Below are 24,593 nucleotides of genomic sequence, written 5' to 3' on the forward strand. Positions count from 1 at the left end.
CCTTCTTTTGTTCCTTCAGGAAGAACTTGTCTTTACTCCCCGTACCCACTTCTTTATCCTAACTTGTGTGGGTGTGGTTTGTGTACCCTTCTTTCCCCTACCGGATTTCTCTTGCTGGAATGACTGATGACCTAATTGTTGTGTCCATTATAAAATTTTCAGTACTTCTCTTAATCTCTGTGGCATATGACACTCTTGTCCATTTCATGAAATTTTCTTCCTTTTAAATGGGTATCTTTTTATACTTTTTGAATTTTGACTTATGTATATATATTGCCTATCTATGAGTAAATTCAGGGGCCCCTGGGTGGCTCAGTCGGTTGAGTGCCCAACTCTTGATTTTGGCTCAGGTCACGATCTCACAGTTGTGGGATGGAACCCTGCCTTGGGGCTCCACACTGTGTGTGGAGCCTGCTTGGGATATATTCATCCCCTCTCTCTCCTGCTCTCTCTCCTTCCCTCTTCCCCACACCTTCTCACCCTCCCCCAACCCCCACAGTCGATCTTTCTCTCTAAAATAAAAAATTAAAAAAAAGAAAAGAAAGTAAATTCAGGTAGCATCCACCTCCTCCAGGAAGCACCCACCACCCTTACCCTAGGTCTGAGTCAGGTACTCCTCTCTTGTGTTTCTACCTGTCCCTCCCCACCCCTGTCTTTATAATATGTTATAAATGCCTTATACTTTTCTCTTCCCTAACATACTGTGAGCCTCAGAGGGCAAGGATTATGTCCTTAATGATTAAGACAGTTAACCCGTTCTCCTGACATGTTCTCACTAAGTACTAGGTCTGAAAATTAAGTTTCAGACCTAGTACTTGCTCTACAGGCTCTCCTTGGTCTCCGGGGCTCTAGCAGCTGCGGCAGTAGGCTGAGATGGCTGGCTCAGAGCCTCGAGTTTGCAAGGAAATGGGTACCTGTCTTCCGCCTCCTAGAGGACTCTCACCTGTGTCTTTCCCCAAGTTCTGCTCACGGCCGGCCGGCAATGACTAGGCTGCAGCCGGTGAGACTTAGTATCATCTAACTCAGTTTGAAGATTTTGTGTTCATTTAAGGTTAAAAGGTCTTTCACGCTTTGTGATACGTGGCAGAGATGGATGGGTAGATCGAACATGGTAATGTTTCGCCAGGCTCTGCATCTGAGGGTGTGGTCTGGGAGTCAGCAGTTAATCCTGTTAGTGCAGGGACTTTTTAGAAAAACTTCTTTGAAGTAATAATTTACATGCCATAAAGGTCTCCCATTTTTTAATGTACAACTTAATGAGTTTTAGTAACTTTATCGAATGGTGCAACTGTTACCATAGTGTAGTTTCCATCACCCCAGTAAGAATGGGGACTCTTGAAATATAACAGTTAGACGTCTAATTTTGACAAGTAGACTTTACATAACTTATCCAATTTAGCAAAGACTAAAATTATTTGCTCAGAGATGTTTAGGTTAAATAAGTTATTACTGAAGAAGAATGGCCTCCTGGGTAGCTCAGTCGGTTAAGCATCTGACTCTTGATACCAGCTCAGGTCATGATCTCACAGTTCATGGGTTTGAGCCCTGAGTCTGGCTCTGTGCTCTGAGTGCAAAGTCTGCTTGGAATTCTTCCATCCCCTCCCCCCCCCCCCCTTTCCCCTGCTTGTGCACTCATTCACTCTCTAAATAAATGAATAAGAGAAGGAGGAGGAGGAGAAGAAAAAGTTTCTTTTCTGTTTCTCATTCATTCCTATAGCTATTCAGATTGGCTTAATTTATACTCAGAAGTTTCTTTTAAAGCAGATACTATCAAGGTTTCTCACGTGCTTGCGTGGCTTGGCAAACAAGCCTTTATAAATCTTTCTTGCCTGGATTACTGCCAGTACTTCTTAGGACTGTGTATCCTTACCCATTCCTCCTCCTCACCCTACTGCTTAGAGTGATCTGTCAAGTTATATCTGATCATTTCATTCCTGTTTCAGATCCTTCAGAAGGTTTGTGTATTCTCTTCCCTTGGCCTATGACTTGTTCTCCCCACCTAAACACTACCCCCCCCCCCACCCCCCAGTCATTCAAGACCTAAATGTCATTTTCTCTGGGAAACTAGCCCTAATTCCCTTCCTCTTCAGGTGGTGAGTTCTTTATCGAATACATTAGTTTCTCTCAAGACTTGTTCCTGCCACACTGTATTATAATTACTAGGTATTTCCAGTGCCTGGATGGTGCTTAGATAAGTTAGGGTCTTAGTAGAATCCTAATTGCAAGGAAAGACTGCCCAGCTTGGGAGGTTTTCAGCCGCGAGTAACCCTGGCATGAGGGAGCATCTGCTCTGCACGCCGGGTGTGGTAACCGGAGGAGCGGAGGAGCGGCTCCTGGAGGAACTGAATCTCAATGGTGTGGAGCGTCAGTTCCGGCATTGGTCTGTTCCCCTTCTGTATTGCACAGAGCTGGGAAACCGCTGAAGTCACGTGCTCTGCAGAACTTGTTCAACTCGTTTCCTCCTCACAGACCCCTAATTCTGAGTCCCACCCTGATTCTTGCCTCCATATGCTCTAGGTCTGGGCTTGTTTTAGGGCTTACCACACTAAGAATTCTCTGAATAGTGATTTCTTTGTCTTGCTGCAGGGGTGGAATGGGTAGGGCCAAGTATGAGGTTCCTGTGACAGTGCGATCATAGGACAAGGTAGGCAGGTATTAGGCAGGTTACTAGGTGTCAGACTCTAGAAGCAGGTTTATTTCTGCAATCTAGCTAATTCGTGCATGTACTTGTAACACAGATACACGGCTACCGTTACTTAGAGTCTGTGCTCTCATTTGATCTTCAGAACAGTCTTATGAGACTAGGTGTTTTTGCAGACAGGAACCCGAAACTCAGAGAGGTTAGTTAGATTACTAGTCATTCTTGCTCATTCTTATTTCCTTCCTTCATTTCTCACGGAAGAAGTGGGTATGTTCCTGTCTATAACGAGCTGCCCCCTGTACTGTTCAGAACCTTGCCTTCTTTATTTCTTGTGTCTTTAGTCCCCTGTGCACTTGTTCCTTTCTTGCGGCCTGCAAATAACTGCCTCTTCGTGAGTCATCAACAGAGAGGGGATGCCACCACCTCAGATCTACCCTTTCTCCATTCCTCCGATTTCTCTTACTTCTTCAACTTCCCGAAAAAGAAATGTACTTTGGCTGTTTCTAGTTCCCCACTTCTACTTACTTTCCTAGTGTAATCTCACTCTTCATGCTCCACCACTCCACCGAGGTCCCCGTGAGGATGGGGCCTGCTTCCTTGTTTGCCGCGTCCTTTTCTCTGCCGTTCACCTCTCTGCAGCTTCCTGACAAGTTGTCCTTCCTTGCTTGCCATCATGTGATTCTGCCACGGTTCTCATTTTAGTGACTGTTCTCTCTTTGTAATAGTGCTGGTGTTCTCTGAGGCACAGTCGTGACCATTTATTTACTTTTTAAGTTATTTACTTAGTTAAGTAATCTCTACTCCCAACACGGGACTCGAACTCATGACCTTGAGATTAAGAGTCACATGCCCCTCTGACTGAGCCATCCAGGCAGGCGTCCCTTGACCATATTTTATTTTGCTCAACGTCTGATTCTCTCGTGAGCTCTTCCACTCCCGTGGTGCCCCTCTTCACACTGGGGTCTCCAGCTGGGCCTCTGTCCTGAGTCTTTCAGACTTTCCACTGCCTGTAGGATGTCACCACCTGATGTCCCGTTCTTGTTTCAAGCTGAACATGTTTCCGGCATGAATTTATCATTCTGGTCTTGTGTCCCAGCCTCGTCGGCTGGCAGCCTCTTTCACTTAGCCATCCGCGCCACAGGTCACCAAGTCATATCTTAAAGTGAAGCAACCCTTTGCCTTTTATGGAAGTTTCTCAAAGTTTACTAATGATGGTACACGTTGCCAGATTTCCTTCTGGAACAGTGCAAGAATGTGGGGTTTCCCCATGTATTGGATGATAAGTTGCTATTGTCCCTTTTTATCTTTGCCAGTCTGATAGCCGAATACGGCATTATTGTTACTTTAATTTGATTAGTAGTGAGATTAAGAATTTTTCCTATAATTACTGGCCATTTGCATTCTTTTTTTTAATTTTATTTTTAATTTTTAAAAATTTACATCCAAATTAGTTAGCATATAGTGCAACAATGATTTCAGGAATAAATTCCTTAGTGCCCCTGACCCATTTAGCCCATCCCCCCTCCCACAACCCCTCCAGTAACCCTCAGTTTATTCTCCATATTTATGAATCTCTTCTGTTTTGTCCCCCTCCCTGTTTTTATTTATTTTTGTTTCCCTTCCCTTATGTTCATCTGTTTTGTCTCGTAAAGTCCTCATATGAGTGAAGTCATATGATTTTTGTCTTTCTCTGACTAATTTCACTTAGCATAATACCCTCCAGTTCCATCCACGTAGTTGCAAATGGCAAGATTTCATTCTTTTTGATTGCCAAGTAATACTCCGTTGTGTGTGGTGTGTGTGTGTGGTGTGTGTATACATATATATGTATATATGTGCGTATACATGTATATATATATACATATACATATATGTCTATACATACATGTGTATATATATACATGTATACACACCACATTTTTCTTTTTTCTTTTTAAATTTTTTTTTTTAACGTTTTATTCATTTTTGAGACAGAGAGAGACAGAGCATGAACGGGGGAGGGGCAGAGAGAGAGGGAGACACAGAACTGGAAGCAGGCTCCAGGCTCCGAGCCATCAGCCCAGAGCCCGATGCGGGGCTTGAACTCACGGACCACGAGATCGTGACCTGAGCCGAAGTCAGCTGCCCAACCGACTGAGCCACCCAGGCGCCCCCACACCACATTTTCTTTATCCTTTCATCCACCGATGGACATTTGGGTCTTTCCATACTTTGGCTATTGTCGATAGCGCTGCTATAAACATGGGGGTGCATGTGTCCTTCAAAACAGCACACCTGTATCCCATGGGTAAATGCCTAGTAGTGCAATTGCTGGGTCGTAGGGTAGTTCCATTTTTAGCTTTTTGAGGAACCTCCATACTGTTTTCCAGAGTGGCTGCACCAGCTGGCCTTCCCACATTTACATTCTCTTATGAGTTGCCTGTTTGTGTTTCTAGTCCATTTCTCTGGAGGAAATATTTGTTATTTTATTTATTTCAAGCATTTAAAATGTACATATGCAAAAAAAATGTACATATGCATGTAAAGATTATAGATTATTAATTCCTTGTAAAGATTATAGGAGGTTATTAATTCCTTGTTATGTGTTGCAGATTTTTCCTCCAGTTTATCTTTTCTTTAAGAAAATACTTTATTGCCTTATAGACGTTTAACTGTCTTTTTTTTTTTAATTAAAAAACATTTTTTAATGTTTATTTTTGACAGAGAGACAGAGACAGAGCGGGGGAGGGGCAGAGAGAGAGGGAGACACAGAATCTCAAGCAGGCTCCAGGCTCCGCTCTGTCAGCACAGAGCCTGACACAGGGCTTGAACTCACAAACCGTGAGATCATGACCTGAGCCGAAGTTGGACGCCTAACTGACCAAGCCACCCAGGCACCCTTGAATTCTTTATGTTTTGGATATTGACCTTTAAAAAAATGTTTATTTATTTTGAGAGAGAAAGAGAGAGCATGCAAGCAGCAGGGAGGGGCAGAGAGAGAGGAGAGAGAGACTCCCAAGCAGGCTCCACGTCGCCACTGCAGAGCCTGATGCTGGGCTTGAACTCACAAAACTGTGAGATCATGACCTGAGCCAAAACCAAGAGTCGGTCACTTAACCAACTGAGCCACCCAGGCGCCCCCGGATATTAACCTTCTATCAGTTACTTTCTTCAGTTTCATAGGTTGTCTTTTCATTTTGTTGATGGTTTCTTTTGCCTCTGCAGAAGCTTTTAGTTTGGTGTAGTCCCACTTTTGTTTATTTTTGCTTTTGATGCCTTTGCTTTTGGTGTCAAATCCAAAAAAAAATCATTGCCAAGACTGATGTCAAGGAGCTTAGATCCAATATTTTCTTCTAGAAGTTTATGGTTTCAGGTCTTAGGTTTCAATCTTTGACCCATTTTGAGTTGATTTTTGTGTGCAGTGTAAGGGATCTATATGTAGATTTATTTAAAAAATTTTTAAAACAAAGGGCACTGGGCTGGCTCCGTCGGTAGAACATGTGACTTGATCTCAGGGTTTTAAGTTTGAGCCCCCACATTGGGTGTAGAGATTACTTAAAAATAAACTCTTAAAAAAAAAAATAAAATGTACTTATTAAGCCAAATTAAATGCTTATGTTTTATAAGAAAACTCTATCTGAGTTGAGAATCAGTGGTGGGTTAGAGTTAAACTGAAATACTTAAAACCCTATTTAGTGGACAGGAGGTGGAGAGATACCAGCCTTTTTCCTGGGAGGGTTATCTGACACTTTGCCGTGTTAGGCTGTCCTGTGGAGCTCAGCCCTGTTAGGCTCTTGGAGTGACGTGGTAAAAGCAGTCGTTTACTGAGGGAGGATTCTTAGCTAGGAATCAGGGTCTGGTTATTCTGCCTTTGCTGCTAGCTAGCAGGTGACCTTGGGTAGGCCTTTCTCTACCTTGTAAAATGAGGGGCCTGTGCAAATATGTATAGCCTTTGGGTAAGCTTTTGGACGATAAAAAAACGTTTCTTTAATGTTTATAATTTTTTATTTTGGAGTTATACTTCTAAAGTCCTTTCCTTTGGAATTAATTGTAAATACAGGAGAACTTGTGTACAAACATGTTCCTTGGAGGATTATTTAATAGTTGAAAATATTTGGAAGTGACTAAGTGTTCAACATAGGTGACCAATTAAGCACTTGGTAGAATTTTTATGTAACTTAGTCTTCAGAAATTATATAATAACATGGAAAATATTCATAAAATATTAAGAAATGTCTAATAAGTTTTTCTAATAGATATGTATTATTATATTAAAAAAAAAAACACCCAAAGGGATTTGCCCTAGAAGTGCTTTAAGTTCCTGGCTCTCGTCTTGTGATTCTGTGGTTTAGTGGCAGAGGGGGAAATGTCTCAGATGGCTGTGGAGGGCAGACAGGAGAGTTTGTGGTATATTCTTGGGACCATGGTAGAATCTAGACTTCTGCTGATACTGAAAATGGCAGAGTAACGTAGCACCCTGCTTCGGGCTCTTAACTTTTCAAAGCGGTTTGGTCCTGATTCAACTTACTTTATTCTCAGCCACGAACCACGTGGTACTGTCGCGAAGCAGAGTCCACCCCACGTGTGGTGACTTGGAGGGCAGTGTTGGTTTGGGGCCGGTGGAGAGACGCACTGCGTTTTGCCCTCCTTTACCCCTTTTCACCAGCTCACCGTCGGCTCTTCCGGCCTGGCATCATGTGATGCGCACCGTGTCCTTGACCGCACAGAACTTCTGAGCCTTCCTGTGACTCAGGACTGTCCCCCAGGGAGGGGCCGGGGTGAAGGCTTGGGGGGGACCTTGCGGTGGTCCTCCTTTCACTCTGATTTTGGTGTGGTCGTCTCAGGGGACAACCAGAACACCTTTGGAAACTGGCTCCGATTCGAGGCAAAAGCACACACTGTGCTCTTCGTCTGTAGTCTTGTATGTGTTTACTGTGTTTGGAGGAGAAAATTAAGTACTTTTTTCCTCGGCCCATTACATGGTGAAGGGCTGGTTTTGGCTTAGACTACCATTGTTCTAGGTTTGTTTCTGTTAATGAGAACGCAAGTTAGACTGTCCCCTGAGAGCGGGGGCTGCCAGGAGGCATTTGCCACGAGCTTTTTAGCAGTAAAATATCGGAGGGCCGATGCTATGAGATGTGTCCTTGGGCTACAGCTGCTTTCCACACCGGCGACCCGCATTCTTTTTCCACATTGCCCTTCTGGTCTTGGGGCTCTTGCGGAGGTGTAGTTTGGGTTTTGCAACGGTTACCAGTTGGTATCTAGTTTTAGTTACTGTGACAACTCTTCTGGAAAACTCATTTGTTCCCCCTGCCCCCGACCCCATGACCTTTAAGTTCTACTACCTGAAAGAAAAGCCAGAGGTGAAAACTTATTATCATCGAGTAGGGGGAATAATCACAAAATTCCCCGGCCATTCCTATACCCAGCCAGTATTTATTTACTTAAGCACATATGACTATTTATAGAACCTGAGAAAAACAAGGAAATTGTTGCTTTTCCTTGTCATTTTGTAAAAATTCTGAGCAATAATCTCAGTTTGGAAAGATAGAATTAATACAAGAAAGCTTATTCTGAATTATAAAAGGAACAGTTTATTTAAAAAGCAACAATTTACAGAAGTATGATAAATCTAAGTGTTGTATATCCTTGAAACAATTTTATTAATACAAAGAATTATATAAAAATACATAGATACATGTACATATTATGTGGCCTGTTTTTCTATTGGTACATTAGTGTTTTCATGTAAATTTTCACGGGTATGTGTGTGTGTCTATAAAGTATGGGATAGTTAAATGTTTCTTCCAATTTTACTTGGCTTTTAATTTAAACTTCTGTATGTCAGTGAACATTATAAATGCTTCATTTTTATGTTGTCCTGCTTGGCAGTAAATGTAGTTTTTACTTCAGTTGGCTATGTCTTTCAATATTTTTTTTTGTCTTTTCACAATTTAACACTAGTAAAATAGACCAGGCAACAGCCAGTGTCTGGGGAGTTTTTTACCAGTATGTGGGGATACCAGAATGTGGGGATAACATTGGCTGTGTAAAATTTGAGTAGAATAATTTTACACACACACACACACACACACACACACACACAAATAAAAGTAAGCTCTATGGCCATTGTGGGGCTTGAACTCAGGACCCAGGTGCCCCAAGTAGAGTAATTTTAAATTAGGGGTTTTTAATCTGGAGTCTGTGAAATCTCTGAAATGACGTATTAAATTTAAGTACATGGCAAGGTAGACTCCATTTTTTTCTGGGGAGGGATTTCCTTAGATATTCAAAGGATTCTGTGACTTAAAAATGGTTTAAAAAAACCATTGCCTTAAATGATTTTTAGTTACCTACATTTCTGTTGGCAGAAAATATATGCAGATGTGCTTTATTTTATCTTGGGCCTGTCTGACATCTCTGGAGAGGTCTTCTAGGGGAAATGTAACTTTCTTTTCCTTTCCCCTTGACAGCTTCCTCCCCCCATCCTCTGAAAAACACGAATTAATTTTTGCTGCTTCCATTGGCATTTCCTTCCCTATTTTAGCTGAGATGATTGGCTATTCATGTAACCCCAAAACAACCTCAAAATCTGAACCTAGAAATTCACTGTGGATTCTGAAACTGGAAAAGAACATCAATAAATTTAAATTTCTGAACAGTTGACATCATGGCTTCAGTTATAAATGATTTTTCTTAGGAGTTCTGCAGGAATACCTTAGGGACTGAGGGTTAGAGCCCGAGGTTCCTGGGCAGTTGGGGTGTGAGGAGCCAGGTGTCTGCTGTGATGGGAGAGGGGAGCCGTGTGGAGAAGAAGGTGGCCGTGATGCTTGGGGTTTTTCGCAGTTTCCTCGCCTCTGAGATCTGACTGGGTCAGGACAAAGATGTGGGTGCAATTGGATCTTAAAGGAGTATTGCTTATGTTGAACTTAAACTCCTCCAACAAGAAGGGAAATGAGGCTCAGAGTCTCTTAAGGAAGAGCTCAGACCTTCCCTCTCTTCTCATGTCCTCTCCCCTTTTGTGCAGGTGGATGGAAGCATGCCTCGGGGAAGACCTGCCTCCCACCACAGAGCTGGAGGAGGGCCTTAGGAATGGGGTCTACCTTGCCAAACTAGGAAACTTCTTCTCTCCCAAAGTGGTGTCCCTGAAGAAAATCTACGATCGAGAGCAGACCAGATACAGGGTGAGTCCTTCTTCGCTCGGTGCTTTAATTTCCATAAACTTAGGAGAGAAGGTTAGTGGACTTTATCCTGTGTAAGAGTTATTGAGAAATATGTGTAGGTGTGTTTATTCCGACAAAATAAAGCATCTGGCAGAGTGGAGAAAAGGGTGCAAAGTCGGAGTAGTAAAAGATGGCTATCTGTATTTCTGATATAATTCTTATGATGGTGTGTACCTAGAAATCTTCATGGTCCTTGATGGATTTTTCATTTCTTAAAAAGTAGAGGAAGTAACTAGGGGGGGATTACTACTTTAATCTTCACCAAGCACTGAGATTTGTTGGCAAACTGAAAGCAATAGCAACTTTAGGAAGAAAAGGTCCCCCTGGAGTTCAAGGTAAATTGGGAAAGCAATCCAATTTCAGGAAATTGAGGTACATGAAAGGGTTTGATTCCTGTGGCCCAGGGCTCTGAAAAAGAAGACTGCTTGGTTAAGTTGGAGTGTTGACAAGGACCAAAATCTGTTGTGGGGGAGCTTTCCCATGAGCTCCTCTTTGGAAAAGGATGAGCATAAAAGGTGGAGGACTGAAAAACCAAGAGCAGATGGAAGCAGGGCAATGATAGGAATTGGGCCAGAACCTGGAATGAACCAAGGATGAAGACAGAATCAAAAGAGATTTTTACGTTTTATGTTTAAATTCAAAGGACGACAGGAGTGTAGGCAGACCAAAATTGACATCCCAAAGAGAAACTTTCCTTTTCTGAAGGCAACTCTGTTGAGCGGCGTACAGTGTGGGACAGAGCAAGAAGACACTTAAAGAAGAGTAGAGACTGTATAGCAATAAAAATAATAGTCCTGCCCCTCCTCCCGTCTGGAGAGTGAATCTTGCTGAAAAATAGCAGACATAGAGGTTTAGAGGGGGATATTTGTATGTGTAGTATCCAAACCCTGATTAATATGTTTAATATGTCAGTCTGTAAGTATTTTCTCTCTGCCAGCCACCACACTGAGTGCCTTATGTACATTTTCCCCTTGTGTGTTTACACCAAACACATACAGTGGGTGTTACAGATGGGGAAACTCAACAGGGTGAAGTGACTTGCCTAGTGTCACCAGTAGACGGCCAAGCCGGGAGGCGAATCCAATATAATTGGACTCCAAAGATCATGTTCTGTAAGGCTCAACTCTACAGGAAGATTCCCTAGATGGTTCTATTTTTTTTTTAAGATTTTATTTTTTTTAAATAAATCTGTACACCCCATGTGGGGGTCAAACTCACAACCCTGAGATCAAGAGTCATATGTATGCTCTACCAACTGAGTCAGCCTGGCTTGGCTCCAGGTAGTTCTTAAGTGAGGGGAGCTGAGATTTGGGTTTTGGGGAGTAGAATCTTAACACAGTGCTTTAGACAGACCTTAAATGTAAGGGGACCTTGCAAAGAGTCTTTATTTAGTATTTGCTTCAACATTGCCAACAGTGCCTAATTGTCTCTTGTTTGTTCTAGGCAACTGGCCTGCACTTTAGACACACTGATAATGTGATTCAGTGGTTGAATGCCATGGATGACATTGGATTGCCAAAGGTAATTTATGTGATATTCAAGTTCGGGCTTAGATAAGGTTGTTTTGGCATGTAGTTGTCATTCTACCTGTAAAATTATTCTCAATTGGATCTTTGGTGATTTTCTTTCTTTCTTTCTTACTTTCTTTCTTTCTTTCTTTTTTTTTTAAGTACTAAAGGATCTCTTTCTTCTGTTTGTTTTAGGAAATAGTTTTGTTTTTTTTTTCTTTCGTTCTTTTTCTTTATTATTACTCATTCCTGCTTTACCTTACCCTAGAGAAATTCCCTATGATGTCATTTACTTTTACTATATCAAATTGTAGACTTAGATTAAAATTCATGTACCATGAAATCTACCTTAAAAAAATTTTTTTTAATATTTATTTATTTTTGGGGCGCCTGGGTGGCGCAGTCGGTTAAGCGTCCGACTTCAGCCAGGTCACGATCTCGCGGTCCGTGGGTTCGAGCCCCGCGTCGGGCTCTGGGCTGATGGCTCAGAGCCTGGAGCCTGTTTCCGATTCTGTGTCTCCCTCTCTCTCTGCCCCTCCCCCGTTCATGCTCTGTCTCTCTTTGTCCCAAAAATAAATAAACGTTGAAAAAAAAAAATTTATTTATTTTTGAGAGACAGAGCACAAGTCGGGGAGGGGCAGAGAGAGGGGGACACAGAATCTAAAGCAGGCTCTAGGCTCTGAGGTGTCAGCACAGAGCCTGACGCAGGGCTTGAATTCACGAACTGTGAGATCATGACCTGAGCCAAAGGCAGATGCTTAACCGACTGAGCCACCCAGGAGCCCCCAAATCTACCTATCTACCTTTTTAAAGTATATAATTCAGTGTTTTTTTTTTTTTCCCACAAAGTTGTTAAATTAAAATTTGACTTTAGGAAATATTTTAGAAATGTCATTTTCCAGATGCAGAATAATCATATCTGCAAGAGAACATAATGGGTTATTATTTTATGTTTCAAATTGTAGAGGCAATATAATAACATGTACTTCTTATATCTTGTTTTGGTGATTTTTTTTAAACATTTTTCTTGAGGTATAATTGCTAGACAGGAACTGCACATATTTAATGTGTATAGTGGATGAGTTTGGAGTAAGTGTACATCCTTGAGTGTTCTGCTCAGGAGTTTATTTAGCATTGCTGTTAGATTGCTGTCTGCTGTCTCTAGACCCCCCCCCCCCCCCCCCCTTCCGTGTTGAATCCATAAAGCCATGCTGTATTGTCAACTCTTAGAGGTGTGGACATCTTTTTTTTTTTTTTTTTTTTCTTTTTCTCTTCCATATCTTTTGACCTAAGAATTCTACTTCTAGGAATTTATCCTTCTAGTAAATCAGACAAGCCCAAAGAGATGGATATGTAAGATTTTTTTTCAGCGTTGCTTAGGATAGGAAAAATTGATAGCACCCACATATTCCTTCACTAGAGGTATTAATTGTATTGCAGCCAATCATACACTAATACAGCCATTAGAAAGCATGATGTCAATCTGTATTGGCAAAGGAAGTTGTCTGTGATGTGTTAAGTTGGGGGGAAAACAAAACAGGCTAAGGTAAGAGTTTGTGTTTTGGCTAAAGTGAGATTGCTATTTTTATGGAAAAGTTAATATTCTTGGGAAAAGTCTATAAGGAGATAGTAGTTTTCATTTCTGTGAATGGGATTAAGGGGTGGTTTTTATTTTCTTTATAATTTCCTATAGAGTCTAAATTGTTGTAACCAGAGAAAGATGAAGAAAAAACGGGAGATGGGGAGTACCAGAGAGTGACTAGAACCACTCAGGAATGAACATTTGATATTTAGCGTTGTTTTGCACATCTGTGTCTTGAATTGAGCTCAATCCAGAGGCAAATCTTTGTAGAAGACTAGCTTTTGTCCTCTTTTTTTCAGAGCCAGATACTGAACTTCTGTTCCTCACACTGGTGGGTTTGAGAATTAGGCCCCACAAATGTCAGGAAAGGCAGTATGTCAAGTTCTTACACCTACTTTGCCTTTCTGTGCACTTGTATCTTCTTGTGTCTGTTTTTTATGTGGTATGCCCCATTGGCAATGATGACTTAACCTTTATAAACACTATTAAAAGCTTTGTTAATATGTGCTATTATGAGTAGTATTGTTACTACAAAATGCTTTTTTTAATGATTTAATTTTACTACTTTTTTTTGTTTACTAATGGTAGTATGTTATCCTGGACCACAATTGCACCAAACATAGAATTCCCCAAAGGCTTTCAAGGACAACAGGGTTAACCATGGCTATCAGCCTTGAAATGTCCACCCTACATGATTTAGGTCCAGAAGACTTGAGTAATGTGGACTAATGATACTTAGCCTAAAAATTGTTGTCCATAATAAAAGGTATGATATATAGTTGACAATACATACATAGAGTGATTTGGGGGATGTTCTTTCCTAATCTCTTCATATGGTATAAGTAGGCTAAATATAGAAACTTAAGGTGATAAAGCTTTTGGTTCTTATCCCTTTTGTCTCTTTATTATGATTGGTCCTCTTGGCTACCTCCTCCAGGAAGTATTTTGTGGTTTTGACTTTGATTTTTAAATTGTTTTAAATCTGTTCAACTAGTGCTGTCTTCCTTATGTGTTCTATCCTAATGGTGGGCGTCCATTGCCCAATGGTGGGTGAGATGCAATCCTTATTTTAGCTACATTCTTTCATTCTCATGGTTTCAGTTATTTTGAGGACTTTGCTATAAGGTAAACACACTGTCTTCAAATGGCTGCTGGACAGTTCTCCTTGGATAGCTTTTTACTAGCTAGAATTCCTCCTATCTGAAAGTAAACCTTGCTTTTTCCCCAAGTGAACCTCCCTCCTCTATACTAAATGGTAGCCTGTCTTCATTTCCCCAGTCATCCCGTCTCAAAATCTTAAGGTTACCTTGGACTCCTAAATGCAGTTATTCCCCAAACCTTCCTCATGTATTTGAAATGTTTCTTTTATCCGTTCAAACTGCTTATCAGCCTGCCTCCTTAGCTTCAGTTTCTCCACTATTCAATATATCCTGTATCCTGTCTCCAGTCAGATCTTACAGAGACTCTGTTTTTATCCTTGGCTCCAGAGCTAGGACTTCTCTGTGGCCCGCATATCAAGTTCAAACTCGTCTGACGTTCAAGGTCTTCTTAATCTGATATATCCTACCCTACCCAACTGTATTGTTCTATTACTTTCTAAAATATGGTCTGTACTTTTTTTGGGAAGGGTGTCTCACCGTGACCGTAATGTTCACCTTTCAGGAGAAGACATCTCAGTCTTGGGAGGTGAGCATGTAGAACTTGAGAAATTATCAAAAAAGAGGATTCTGCTACATCCTATGTCTCAAGGGGGGTGGTTCTTTCTAGTTGAGAGCCATAGGTATTGTGAGAAAAGCATGAAAACAAACACCATGTGTTAAGGACTCTAATATAGATACAAGGTGCTGCAGTACTCTTCCTATTGCCTTAGTTAAGCCCTTTTACTCTTATCCAGATTCTTCTCATTGCCTCATAATTCAGTCTTTCACTTCTCCAAACCACTATTACTCCTTCTCCCCCTAAGTTATAGAACGAATTATATGGTGCCACATCACCATGAAGATAGGTCTTGAAATTGAAGATTACTCCCAATCTAAACTTGCCATGTTCCTATTCAACCTCATTCATTAATTCATTAAATATAGAGCCACTCCCATGACCTTGGCTCTGGGGTTGGCATTGAACAACATAGACCTGACCCTTGCCTTTCATGTAGCTTGTAGTCTGTTGGAGGAGTGAAACATAATAACACAAGTAACTGATTATTTGTGGTAAGTGCTACCAAGGAGAACCACCTATCTTCCACATTCCCGTACGTGTCCTCTGTTCCAGATACTTCGTCTGTGTATCTTTTCACTTCTCCCAAGCATATAACACATTTTTAAAAAGATTTTATTTTTAAGTAATTTCTACGCCCAACATGGTGCTTGAACTCACAACCCTGAGATCAATCAGTCGCACGTTATGCCAACTGAGCCAGCCAGGTGCCCCACATACAACACATTTTAATTTTTTGTAGTTTTTTTCAATGTCTAAATGTAGTAGTTTGCATAATTGAAAGCACCTAAGGAAATGTTCATTGGTTAGCTACTACTCAGTCTAGGCATGGTGTATAGTAACTGGGAAGATGGTAGTCCTTCAGAGCTTCCTACATTTGCCAGTGATTGCAACTGGATGAGAGCTTGGTGTCATCTGCTTGTAGCTGAGTCGGCAGTAAACAAATCACTTTCACATACCTGGTGAAATTCATTGGGTTGACCAGATGAGGCTTTTCCAACTAGTGCTTTTTCTGTTTTATAGGATTTTGTTCCTTGTATGACTTGTGATGAATTAATTGTCTGTTCCCCCTAACGAAATTACTTGCTGAATGGCAATAATGTTTGCTAACTGTTCTGTTTGTATTGTTGATGATTGGTGAATGATCCAGTAGATGGATACCTTACTCTGCTTCTTTTATTTCTCCTTAGATTTTTTACCCAGAAACTACAGATATCTACGATCGAAAAAATATGCCAAGATGTATCTACTGTATTCATGCACTCAGGTAATCAGATTTTCTTGGTAAAATGAACAGTGTATGTGGATACAGAGAACAGATTGCTGAATTGCCAGAGGTGGGGATTAGGGGGTAGGCGAAATGGACGAAGGGGGTCAAAAATTACAAACTTCCAGTTATAAAATAAGTAAGTCCCGAGGATGTGACGTACCACACAGAGATTATAGTTAATAATAGTGTATTGTATATCTGAAAGTTGCTAAGAGGGTAGATCTTAAAAGTTCTCAGTACAAGGAAAAAACGTCAGTAACTGTGGTGGTGGCTGTTAGTGGCACTTATTGTGGTGAACATTTCACGGTATATGCATCTATTGAAGCATTGTGTTGTATAACCTGAAACTAGTATTATATGTCAGTTCTCTCTCAGTAAAAGAAAGCAGTTTAGGAACAACATCTGAATAGAAGATACAGCTTTTTGTCCATGGTGTGATGAAAAAGTTTTGCATCAGCTTCAGAATTTTCAAATAGCATAGGATACAGTTGTCTTAACGAAATGGTGAGAAACAGCTGTGTTTTTCTAGGAAGTAGAGAGAAGGGATTTATTCCCATAATAGCAGATAATTTGGCTCTGAAAACATAGGATAGTGTTTCATTATTGATCTACTGTTTCTGTGAGCTGTGCATTTTAGTTGAGATGCAGTTCCTTTCCTTCTCATTAAAATTTATTTAAAAAATTTCTTGAAAATTGCAAAAAGTATATACATTTCAAAACTTTCATTGTTTACTATTTCGTTGCAGGCCAATAGCTGAATTAAAAAATGCCCTGTGTTAATACTTTAGTAGTATAACTAAATTTTGTCAACATCTTCAAATAATGCCAGCAAATATCAAATGGCTGATTTTTAATTTAGTTTTCTAGGTCCTCACCGAGCCATTTGTTCAGTAATTTTTATGTCAAACAAATATGATAAATAGGAACTGAAACTAAGTATATTTTTTTCATAATTTCATAATAAATTTGGAAGATGATTTAATTTCAGGTCCTTGGCTCTTGGAATCAACAGAGTACTGTATTGGAAGGAAGAGGTGGTTTGCGTGGAGAGAGGGGTGCGGTTGGGTGGGAATTGGAGGCAGTAGTGTGGTGAGTCAGAGGGCTACAAATTTACGTGATGGCCATAGGGCTAAAGTAGAAGGTGGAAGAAGTAAGTGGGCCATGAGTATGGGGTTTCTTTGCTTGGGCTGCCCATTTTATTTTATTTATTTTATTTTATTTTATTATTTTTAAGATAAAGTTTATGTATTTTGAGAAGAGAGAGCAAGTGAGCAGGGAAGGGGCAGAGAGAAACAGAGAGAGAGAATCCCAAGTAGGCTTTGCACTGCCAGTGCAGAGCCCGACATGGGGCTTGAACTCACGAACCACAAGATCGTGACCTGAGATGACATCAAGAGTCGTGTGCTTGGGGCGCCTGGGTGGCGCAGTCGGTTAAGCGTCCGACTTCAGCCAGGTCACGATCTTGCGGTCCGTGAGTTTGAGCCCCGCGTCGGGCTCAGGGCTGATGGCTCAGAGCCTGGAGCCTGTTTCGGATTCTGTGTCTCCCTCTCTTTCTGCCCCTCCCCCGTTCATGCTCTGTCTCTCTCTGTCCCCAAAATAAATAAACGTTGAAAAAAAAAAAATTAAAAAAAAAAAGAGTCGTGTGCTTAACTGACTGAGCCACCCAGGCGCTCCAGTGGGCTGCCCATTTTATAAAGCATCCTGTATGTGTGCTTAATAAATACTAATGATGTATATAATACATGTATAATATTGACCCATGAGAAGCCTATTGTCTCCAGTTTGATTGAACATGGGCCAGACCCTTGGTATCTCTGGAATAGTCTGAAAACTACAAAAGAAAGACTATAGCTGAGGACTGGTCGACGTGCCACACACTCTTGTGCCTTAGGTTATTCTGTTTCCGTTGCCTGACTGCCCTTTACTCCCTGGTATAACCCATGCTCCTCTCCAGCTGCCACTGTGGAATGCCACTGTTCGTTGATACCTTCTTTTCCTTTTTCTCCCTCAGATGGAATTAGCTCCTTCCCATCTTTGTGCTCTTCTAGCATCTGCACATACCTCCTCCTTCAAGTATAGGGCTTTTATACTGTACTCTGGTTATTTGTTCTTGTAGCTGACTTTCAGAGGACTCCTTGGGGACAAGGACTATTTCTGTTATTCTTTATCTTTGTGTCTCTAGTACTTAGATGCCTAGCATATAGTAGGTAGCCAATAAATGCTTGTGGTCACAATCCTACGTTATAAAAAATCTCCCTTCCCCCTGTTCTGGCTCAAGGGGATATTTTATACCCATAAATGAAAAAAGGAAATGGTTCTTTCTTTTTATCAGATGACTCTTCATGTTTATCTCAGTGTATCCAGTCACATTTTAATTGAATTCCCACCTTCTTGGTGATGTTTTGGATTTCCAGTGACTCCAGCTCATTCCTTTGTCTAAACTCCTGTGTTTCTTGGTTTCTAAGTTATATATTGTTTCTTTCATGTGTTTACTGTCTTTCTCTCTCTTAGGTATTAGCATCTTAGAGACAGGGGTCATGCTTTATATTTCTTCCCCACCCCCACCCCCGCAAGGTACATAGCATAATATTGGACAAACAAGAACAACATGAGAATTTTTAAAAAATGTTTAGGAATGGGTGGGATCTAGGGGAATGTTCAGATTGCAGTGATTTCAAATGTACGGGTCTGAGCCAAAATCAGATTAACTCTGAGTACTGTGACTGGCTGTGAGTTACGTGAGGTCTGTGTTGATAACCTTGTGAAGGTTGTACCTACAATGGGTATCTGAACTTGGCAGGCAAGAGGCTGAGCTGGCGGAACTCTCTGCGAGTTCTGCAGCCATGGCCTTCTGCAGCATAACCTGGGTCCTCAGCCCTCAAATTCTCTGAACTAGAGATGAAGAAGTAACTCTGCCTTTCTCATGATGGAGTCAGAATCGGGAAGGAAGGAAGTCTGCTCTTGTTTTTCATTTCTCTTCAGTTTGCAGCCCATGCTTGGGAAGTATACACAGAGCAATGTGTTCTGGTTGGTGATTTACGATTTCTTTCCTCCCTAGAGTGTTTTTCCTGAAGTGCCGTCAGCCCTTGCTATATAGGCACTTAACACCTGCCGGGAGCCTCTTCTTTACCATATAGGACAACAGTATCGAGGCAGATTCCTTGCCTCACTGTGAGGGGTGAGGCACTATCTCCCTTTTGTATCAGTAGCAACAAAGAAGCATTATCTCCTTGTTTCTTGACTAGCGTTATTCCAGAGATAGTCCCTGTATTTAGTCCTGCTAAATTACTTTTCTGGATTACATTCCACCCTCAGATAAGACCCTAATTCATTATTATTTTGCATAGGTTTGTATACTTCATTTCCATTTCCTCTGGTGTTTTATCTTTCTAAGAACTGATTTGGAGGTTAAATGGGCCCATAGTCATATATCCTAAATTCAAAAGAGATGTAAAAGCTGAAAGTTACATTTAAGTTTGGTTCAAACAGATTTGTTGGTGAAATCTGATCAGAATTAATTGAGGTTATTTAGAATATGTATCTACTGACTGTGATTATGTGTATGTTTCTCTTCAGAATAGTAGTGTTTTTGTTTAGGGGTGCTGCCTCAAGGCTTGCTGGGGATGTCTTCTAATACTGTATATACTTACATAAGCAAACATTACATGATACTATATATACTATAAAACATTTCTAGTATCAGAGAAATTCTAATCAGAGATCAGGGATCGTGCTGCACTAGATTCTGTTTCCTGTCAACTGCTGTGTTTGTATTTAAGATCTCTGCGATCAGCCTAGTGACTTCCTCCAGGTTACTCTGTAGTCAGCAAAGATAATAGGAATCCCAGTAGGCTAACATAATCTCCTTCCCCCTATTGCTGTAAAGTAGAGCTTAAATAGGAAAAAAGAAAAGAAAAATAAACCTGAGCTCAGTACAAACTAAACATTGTAGGTGCCTAACAGTTATTTGTAAAAGTAGGCATGGGAGAATAGGAGCAAAGATTGGAAAAGGGGTGTTTACTGGTAGGACTTTAAAGGTTCAGCTTTTAGGTTGAATATTCTCTGTTCTGTGCAAGAGGATCTGAGTGGTCCTTGTGATTATATTCATAGCTCCACCATCTCCTTAAAATATTCCTAATCATTGAAATGAGATAAAAGAAAAGATGATGCCTATGTCTTAGCTTCTCCTCTACTTTATTTGTAGCAGCTAGCGACATCGTAACTTTAATTTACTGTTGGAAGACCTTAAAAACGAATTCGCTCCTTGAGGCTGTTAAAATGACACTCTTGCAATTTCTTTTTTTTTTAATTTTATTTATTTTTGAGAGAGAGAGCACGCGCGTGAGTGAGCAGAGGAGGGGCAAAGAGAGGGAGACACAGAATCCGAAGCAGGCTCCAGGCTCTGAGCTGTTAGCACAGGGCCCGATGTGGGGCTCAAACTCACGAACTACGAGACAGTGACCTGAGCCAAGGTCGGATGCTTAACCAACTGAGCCACCCAGGCGCCCCAGACGTTTGCAGTTTCTTAAAGTATGGCAGCCTCTTTCCTCTTTCAAAGTAGAAATAAAAGAGGAAGAAACTCCTCAAGAAACGTATTCTTACTAATTTGGAATGCAGGTGGGACATATGTGGGAGAAACAATACATATAATGAGGACATATTACAGGTGTAGAATGTTATTGGCTAATTGGGTTTGGAAAATTTGTTAAATAGAGTTAAAATCTTCTGAGAGAGGAACTTTGTATAGTTCTATTTTGAGCATTTTACTCTAAAGAAAGGACTTAATCATATACGTATGGTTCATACTTGTATTTATCTTAGAAAATTATTAGCTACTCTGAATGCATAAATTTGAATGTGTTTTCAGAATGCTTGACTTGTTTTTTTTTTTTTTTTTTTAGATTATACATGTGAGTTTATTATATATAATTTAAATTCTGGTCAGTTATGTGAATGCAATGTGTATGATCCATATTTGTGTTCAGATAATACTGAGCTTTATGGATTTTTTGCAAAAACTGGAGATTGTTCTATTGTGTTTATGATTTGTTTCTCAGGGTGTTATATTTATTCCCTTATTGCTAGGCTGTCAGTGTCTTGCCCATGTCCATCCCTGTCAAGCACCCTTCTGATTTACTGATTCTGATCTGCTGGGTCCTTAGAATCCACTTAGGCTAACTCAGGCTTATAAACATTTACTTATCCAGCTATCCGTCTATGAAATATAAATATTTATTAAGAGGTTCTGGGTAGACATTGGTGAACAACTTACTGTTCCTGCCTTCATGAAATTTGAAGTCTACTAGATTTTTTTAAATTTAAACAGTAAATATATATAATATTTACTGTAAGACTCATAAATTACCTGAATGAAACTTTTCCATCAGTGATATAAATTCAGTTAATTTATTAAAAAAATTTTTTTTGATGTTTGTTTTTGAGAGAGAGAGAGAGAGACAGTGTGAGCAGGAGAGGGGTAGAGAGAGAGGGAGACACAGAATCTGAAGCAGGCTCCAAGCTCTGGACTGTCAGCACAGAGCCCAATGCGGGGCTCGAACCCATGAACCGTGAGATCATGACCTGAGCTGAAGTCGGACGGTTAATCGACTGAGCCACCCAGGCGCCCCTGAATTCAGTTTAACTAAGACTTTCTATTTGAATCATTTTCATGGGACTTTTCTCAAATATCTTATTTTACTTAAAGCTTATTGATCACAGGAAGGTAAACAAAAGTGAAGATTCTCCACTTAGATTAATTACATCCACATGTATGTCAACATCTAATTATACACTAGATTTGTACCAGGACTGGGACTTGAACCTGTGTCTTCTGACTCCCAGTCTGGTGCTTTTTGCATTGCATTATGTGACTTTCTAGGACAATGTTATGTAAAACTGAAAAAAGGTTCTGAGGTAAAGCATGGTAACTGCAAAGGGGACTATGGTAGCATGCAAGGAGTCTGTGTTCAGAATGTTTCTGTTCTTTATGTTTGCTACCTTTCCCCTTCAGTCTAAGAGCAGCAGCTAGATGCAGTGGGAGGCCTAACTCTTTTCTGCATATCGTGTCTTCTAGTTTGTACCTGTTCAAACTAGGCCTGGCTCCTCAGATTCAAGACCTATATGGAAAGGTTGACTTCACAGGTAAGGAGTTGCAAACTTGGCAGGAAATGCTTGATTTATGTAGAAATAGCCTGGAGAGTCAACAGTACCAATCTTAAAGACATAGGGCTTTAAAAACACTCTGGCAACAGAGATCAAAGAAGGATAAGTAACTTATTTCTCCTGGTGTGCTGAGAAGAATGCTAAAGTTGGAATTTTAAACTCTGTTCTCTCGTTTCTGACGTGAGTATGATTAGTGAGTGTCCATTTTCCTATATGTAAAGTGGGAATAGTATTAATATATAACACAGAAAATACATAATACCGTATTAGCATCTAACATGAAATATCCATGCATGGTGAAAACAGTCTTTTCCTTTGCTTCTCGCAAGTCCCTACTGTGGGCAAAGCAAGGGGTATGCTATGGGGACTGAGGTAATGCAGAGGTGACAATTAAGTAATTAAAAAATTTACCTTATTTACCTTATTCTTTGTGTATTTGCTCTAGTAGATGCTTGCTTGAAGAGATGGGGGCCTGGGGAGAAAAAGAACATTGGTCATATTGGTTAGGGGCAATATAGATTCAAATCTTTTGAATTGGTCATTATTTTGTAGGCTTGGGAATTTTAAATTGAATAAAACTTTTATCTATGATATTTTTCCTTCTAGGGAAGTTGTTCACCAGACCTAGGGCAAAGGGCCAAACCTCACATGTTGTTTCCTTTATCATTTGGTTTCCTGCCTTGGAAGGAAAATTGTTTAATAGCAGTAGTGACTTGGTGTGTGAAGACCGAGAAGGCTGGCTGGCCTGTGGGTCACTTGTTGTTGAGCTCCTTTTAAAGCTGCTCCATTCATAAGTTCATTGTAGAAATGCCACAAGTAGCAGTTTTGAAAAACTATTTTCTGTAGGGCTGTTCTCATGTTCTAGTTATTTTTGATGTTCTTGATAATAGTAATAACAGTATCTACTCAATGTACGTTATGTGCCGGATGCTCTGTTAAGTGCTTTCCATAATTATCTCATTAAGTCATCGTATCAACCCTATGAGGTAGCTACCACTTTATCCCATTTTGTAGTTGGGGATGCGCCTTCCTTCTCTGAGTTATGGAAAGGTGCTCAACTTGCTCACCTGGGTCTTTATCCCTTCCTGCAGAAGAGGAAATCAACAACATGAAGATTGAACTGGAGAAGTATGGGATCCAGATGCCCGCCTTCAGCAAGATTGGGGGCATCCTGGCTAATGAACTCTCAGTGGATGAAGCTGCATGTAAGAAGAGAGAAATTTTGTGGGTTCAAATGGGATTGTTGCTACCACTTTCAGTAATGAATACTATTGTGATGGTCTTGGAATTAGGAATTTTGCTAGCAAGTCAGTAGATGTAGCTTTTTTTTTTTTTAAGTTTGAGAGAGAGCACGAGTCGGGGAGGGGCAGCAAGCCAGAAAGGAAGAGAGAATCCCACTGTCTGTGGGTCTTAAACCCATGAACCATGAGATCATGACCTGAGCCGATGTTGGATGCTTAATCGACTGGGCCACTCAGGCGCCCCAGTAGATGTGGTTTTAACACTGCTGCCATCTTCTGTGCTGTTATTTGGGAGTAAGTGCTTGGTTCTGATGAAAATGAAAGCATTTAGAAATTGAGTTCTACATTTCAGCCCCTCTTTGAGTGTCTTATTTTTTTTAATGGTACTTACATGATGATTAAGGGTGAACATTTCCATAACGTACACTCCTTGCAAGGCTCTTTTATGAATATTTCCCTGTGGGATTCCAAACTCAGCCTCCCAGACATGGATCACAGGCAGAGCTGTGACTTTGTGCATCCGAAGGAAGAGACGAGGCTTACGGGATTCAGGGCGCCATTCCTTCAGCCCCAGTCATTGTTTCTATCGTAACGAGCCTTTCTCTGCAATAGGGGGTTGTAATGTTTTGTATGTGTCGTGTACGTCCCTTGCTGTATATAACTTCTGTGTTCTATGTTTTGAAATTTTTTTTTTTTTTTTTTTTTTAGTGCATGCTGCTGTTATTGCTATTAATGAAGCTATTGACCATAGAATTCCAGCTGACACGTTTGCAGCTCTGAGAAACCCCAACGCCATGCTTGTAAATCTTGAAGATCCCTTGGCTTCCACTTACCAGGATGTGCTTTATCAGGCCAAACAGGAGAAAATGACAAATGCTAAAAACAGGGTAAAAATGGAACGTCTGTTCTTTCTAGTTGATCGATATTGTTTCATTGTTCTCTATAACTCCATTTTTAAAATCAGTTTTCTTAAAGTATGATTTACATACAATAAGATTCGCTCATTTTACATGCATGGTTTGACGAGTTTTGACAAATGTATATGGTTACAAAACCATCATCCCCAAAGTCCCCAGGTCCCTCTTCATAGTCCGCCTCCACTACTCCTTACCCCTTGCCCTTGACCCCAAGCAACCTCCAATCTGAACAGATCACTGTATTTGCCTTTTTAGAATTACATATAAATGATAATGGATTCACACAGTATGCAGTCTTTTGGTATTCGGTTCCATTTTGACTTTTAATCTTGAATTTTGTACAAACTGATGAGA

General features: G+C 40.6%; 1 protein-coding gene across 1 annotated transcript in view; it reads left to right on the plus strand.

Annotated features, from left to right (window-relative positions):
* The window catches only part of IQGAP1 (IQ motif containing GTPase activating protein 1), a 102,676-nt gene that overhangs the window by 20,608 nt on the left and 57,475 nt on the right, over window positions 1–24,593 (plus strand). The window contains exons 3-8 of the mRNA XM_043553895.1: window positions 9,648–9,804; window positions 11,287–11,364; window positions 15,840–15,916; window positions 21,993–22,060; window positions 23,173–23,286; window positions 24,031–24,209. Coding sequence (XP_043409830.1) covers window positions 9,648–9,804; window positions 11,287–11,364; window positions 15,840–15,916; window positions 21,993–22,060; window positions 23,173–23,286; window positions 24,031–24,209 — 673 coding nt within the window. The remainder of the gene's footprint in view (window positions 1–9,647; window positions 9,805–11,286; window positions 11,365–15,839; window positions 15,917–21,992; window positions 22,061–23,172; window positions 23,287–24,030; window positions 24,210–24,593) is intronic.

This window comes from Prionailurus bengalensis, chromosome B3 (genome assembly GCF_016509475.1).
Source record: "Prionailurus bengalensis isolate Pbe53 chromosome B3, Fcat_Pben_1.1_paternal_pri, whole genome shotgun sequence".
Lineage (NCBI taxonomy): Eukaryota > Metazoa > Chordata > Mammalia > Carnivora > Felidae > Prionailurus > Prionailurus bengalensis.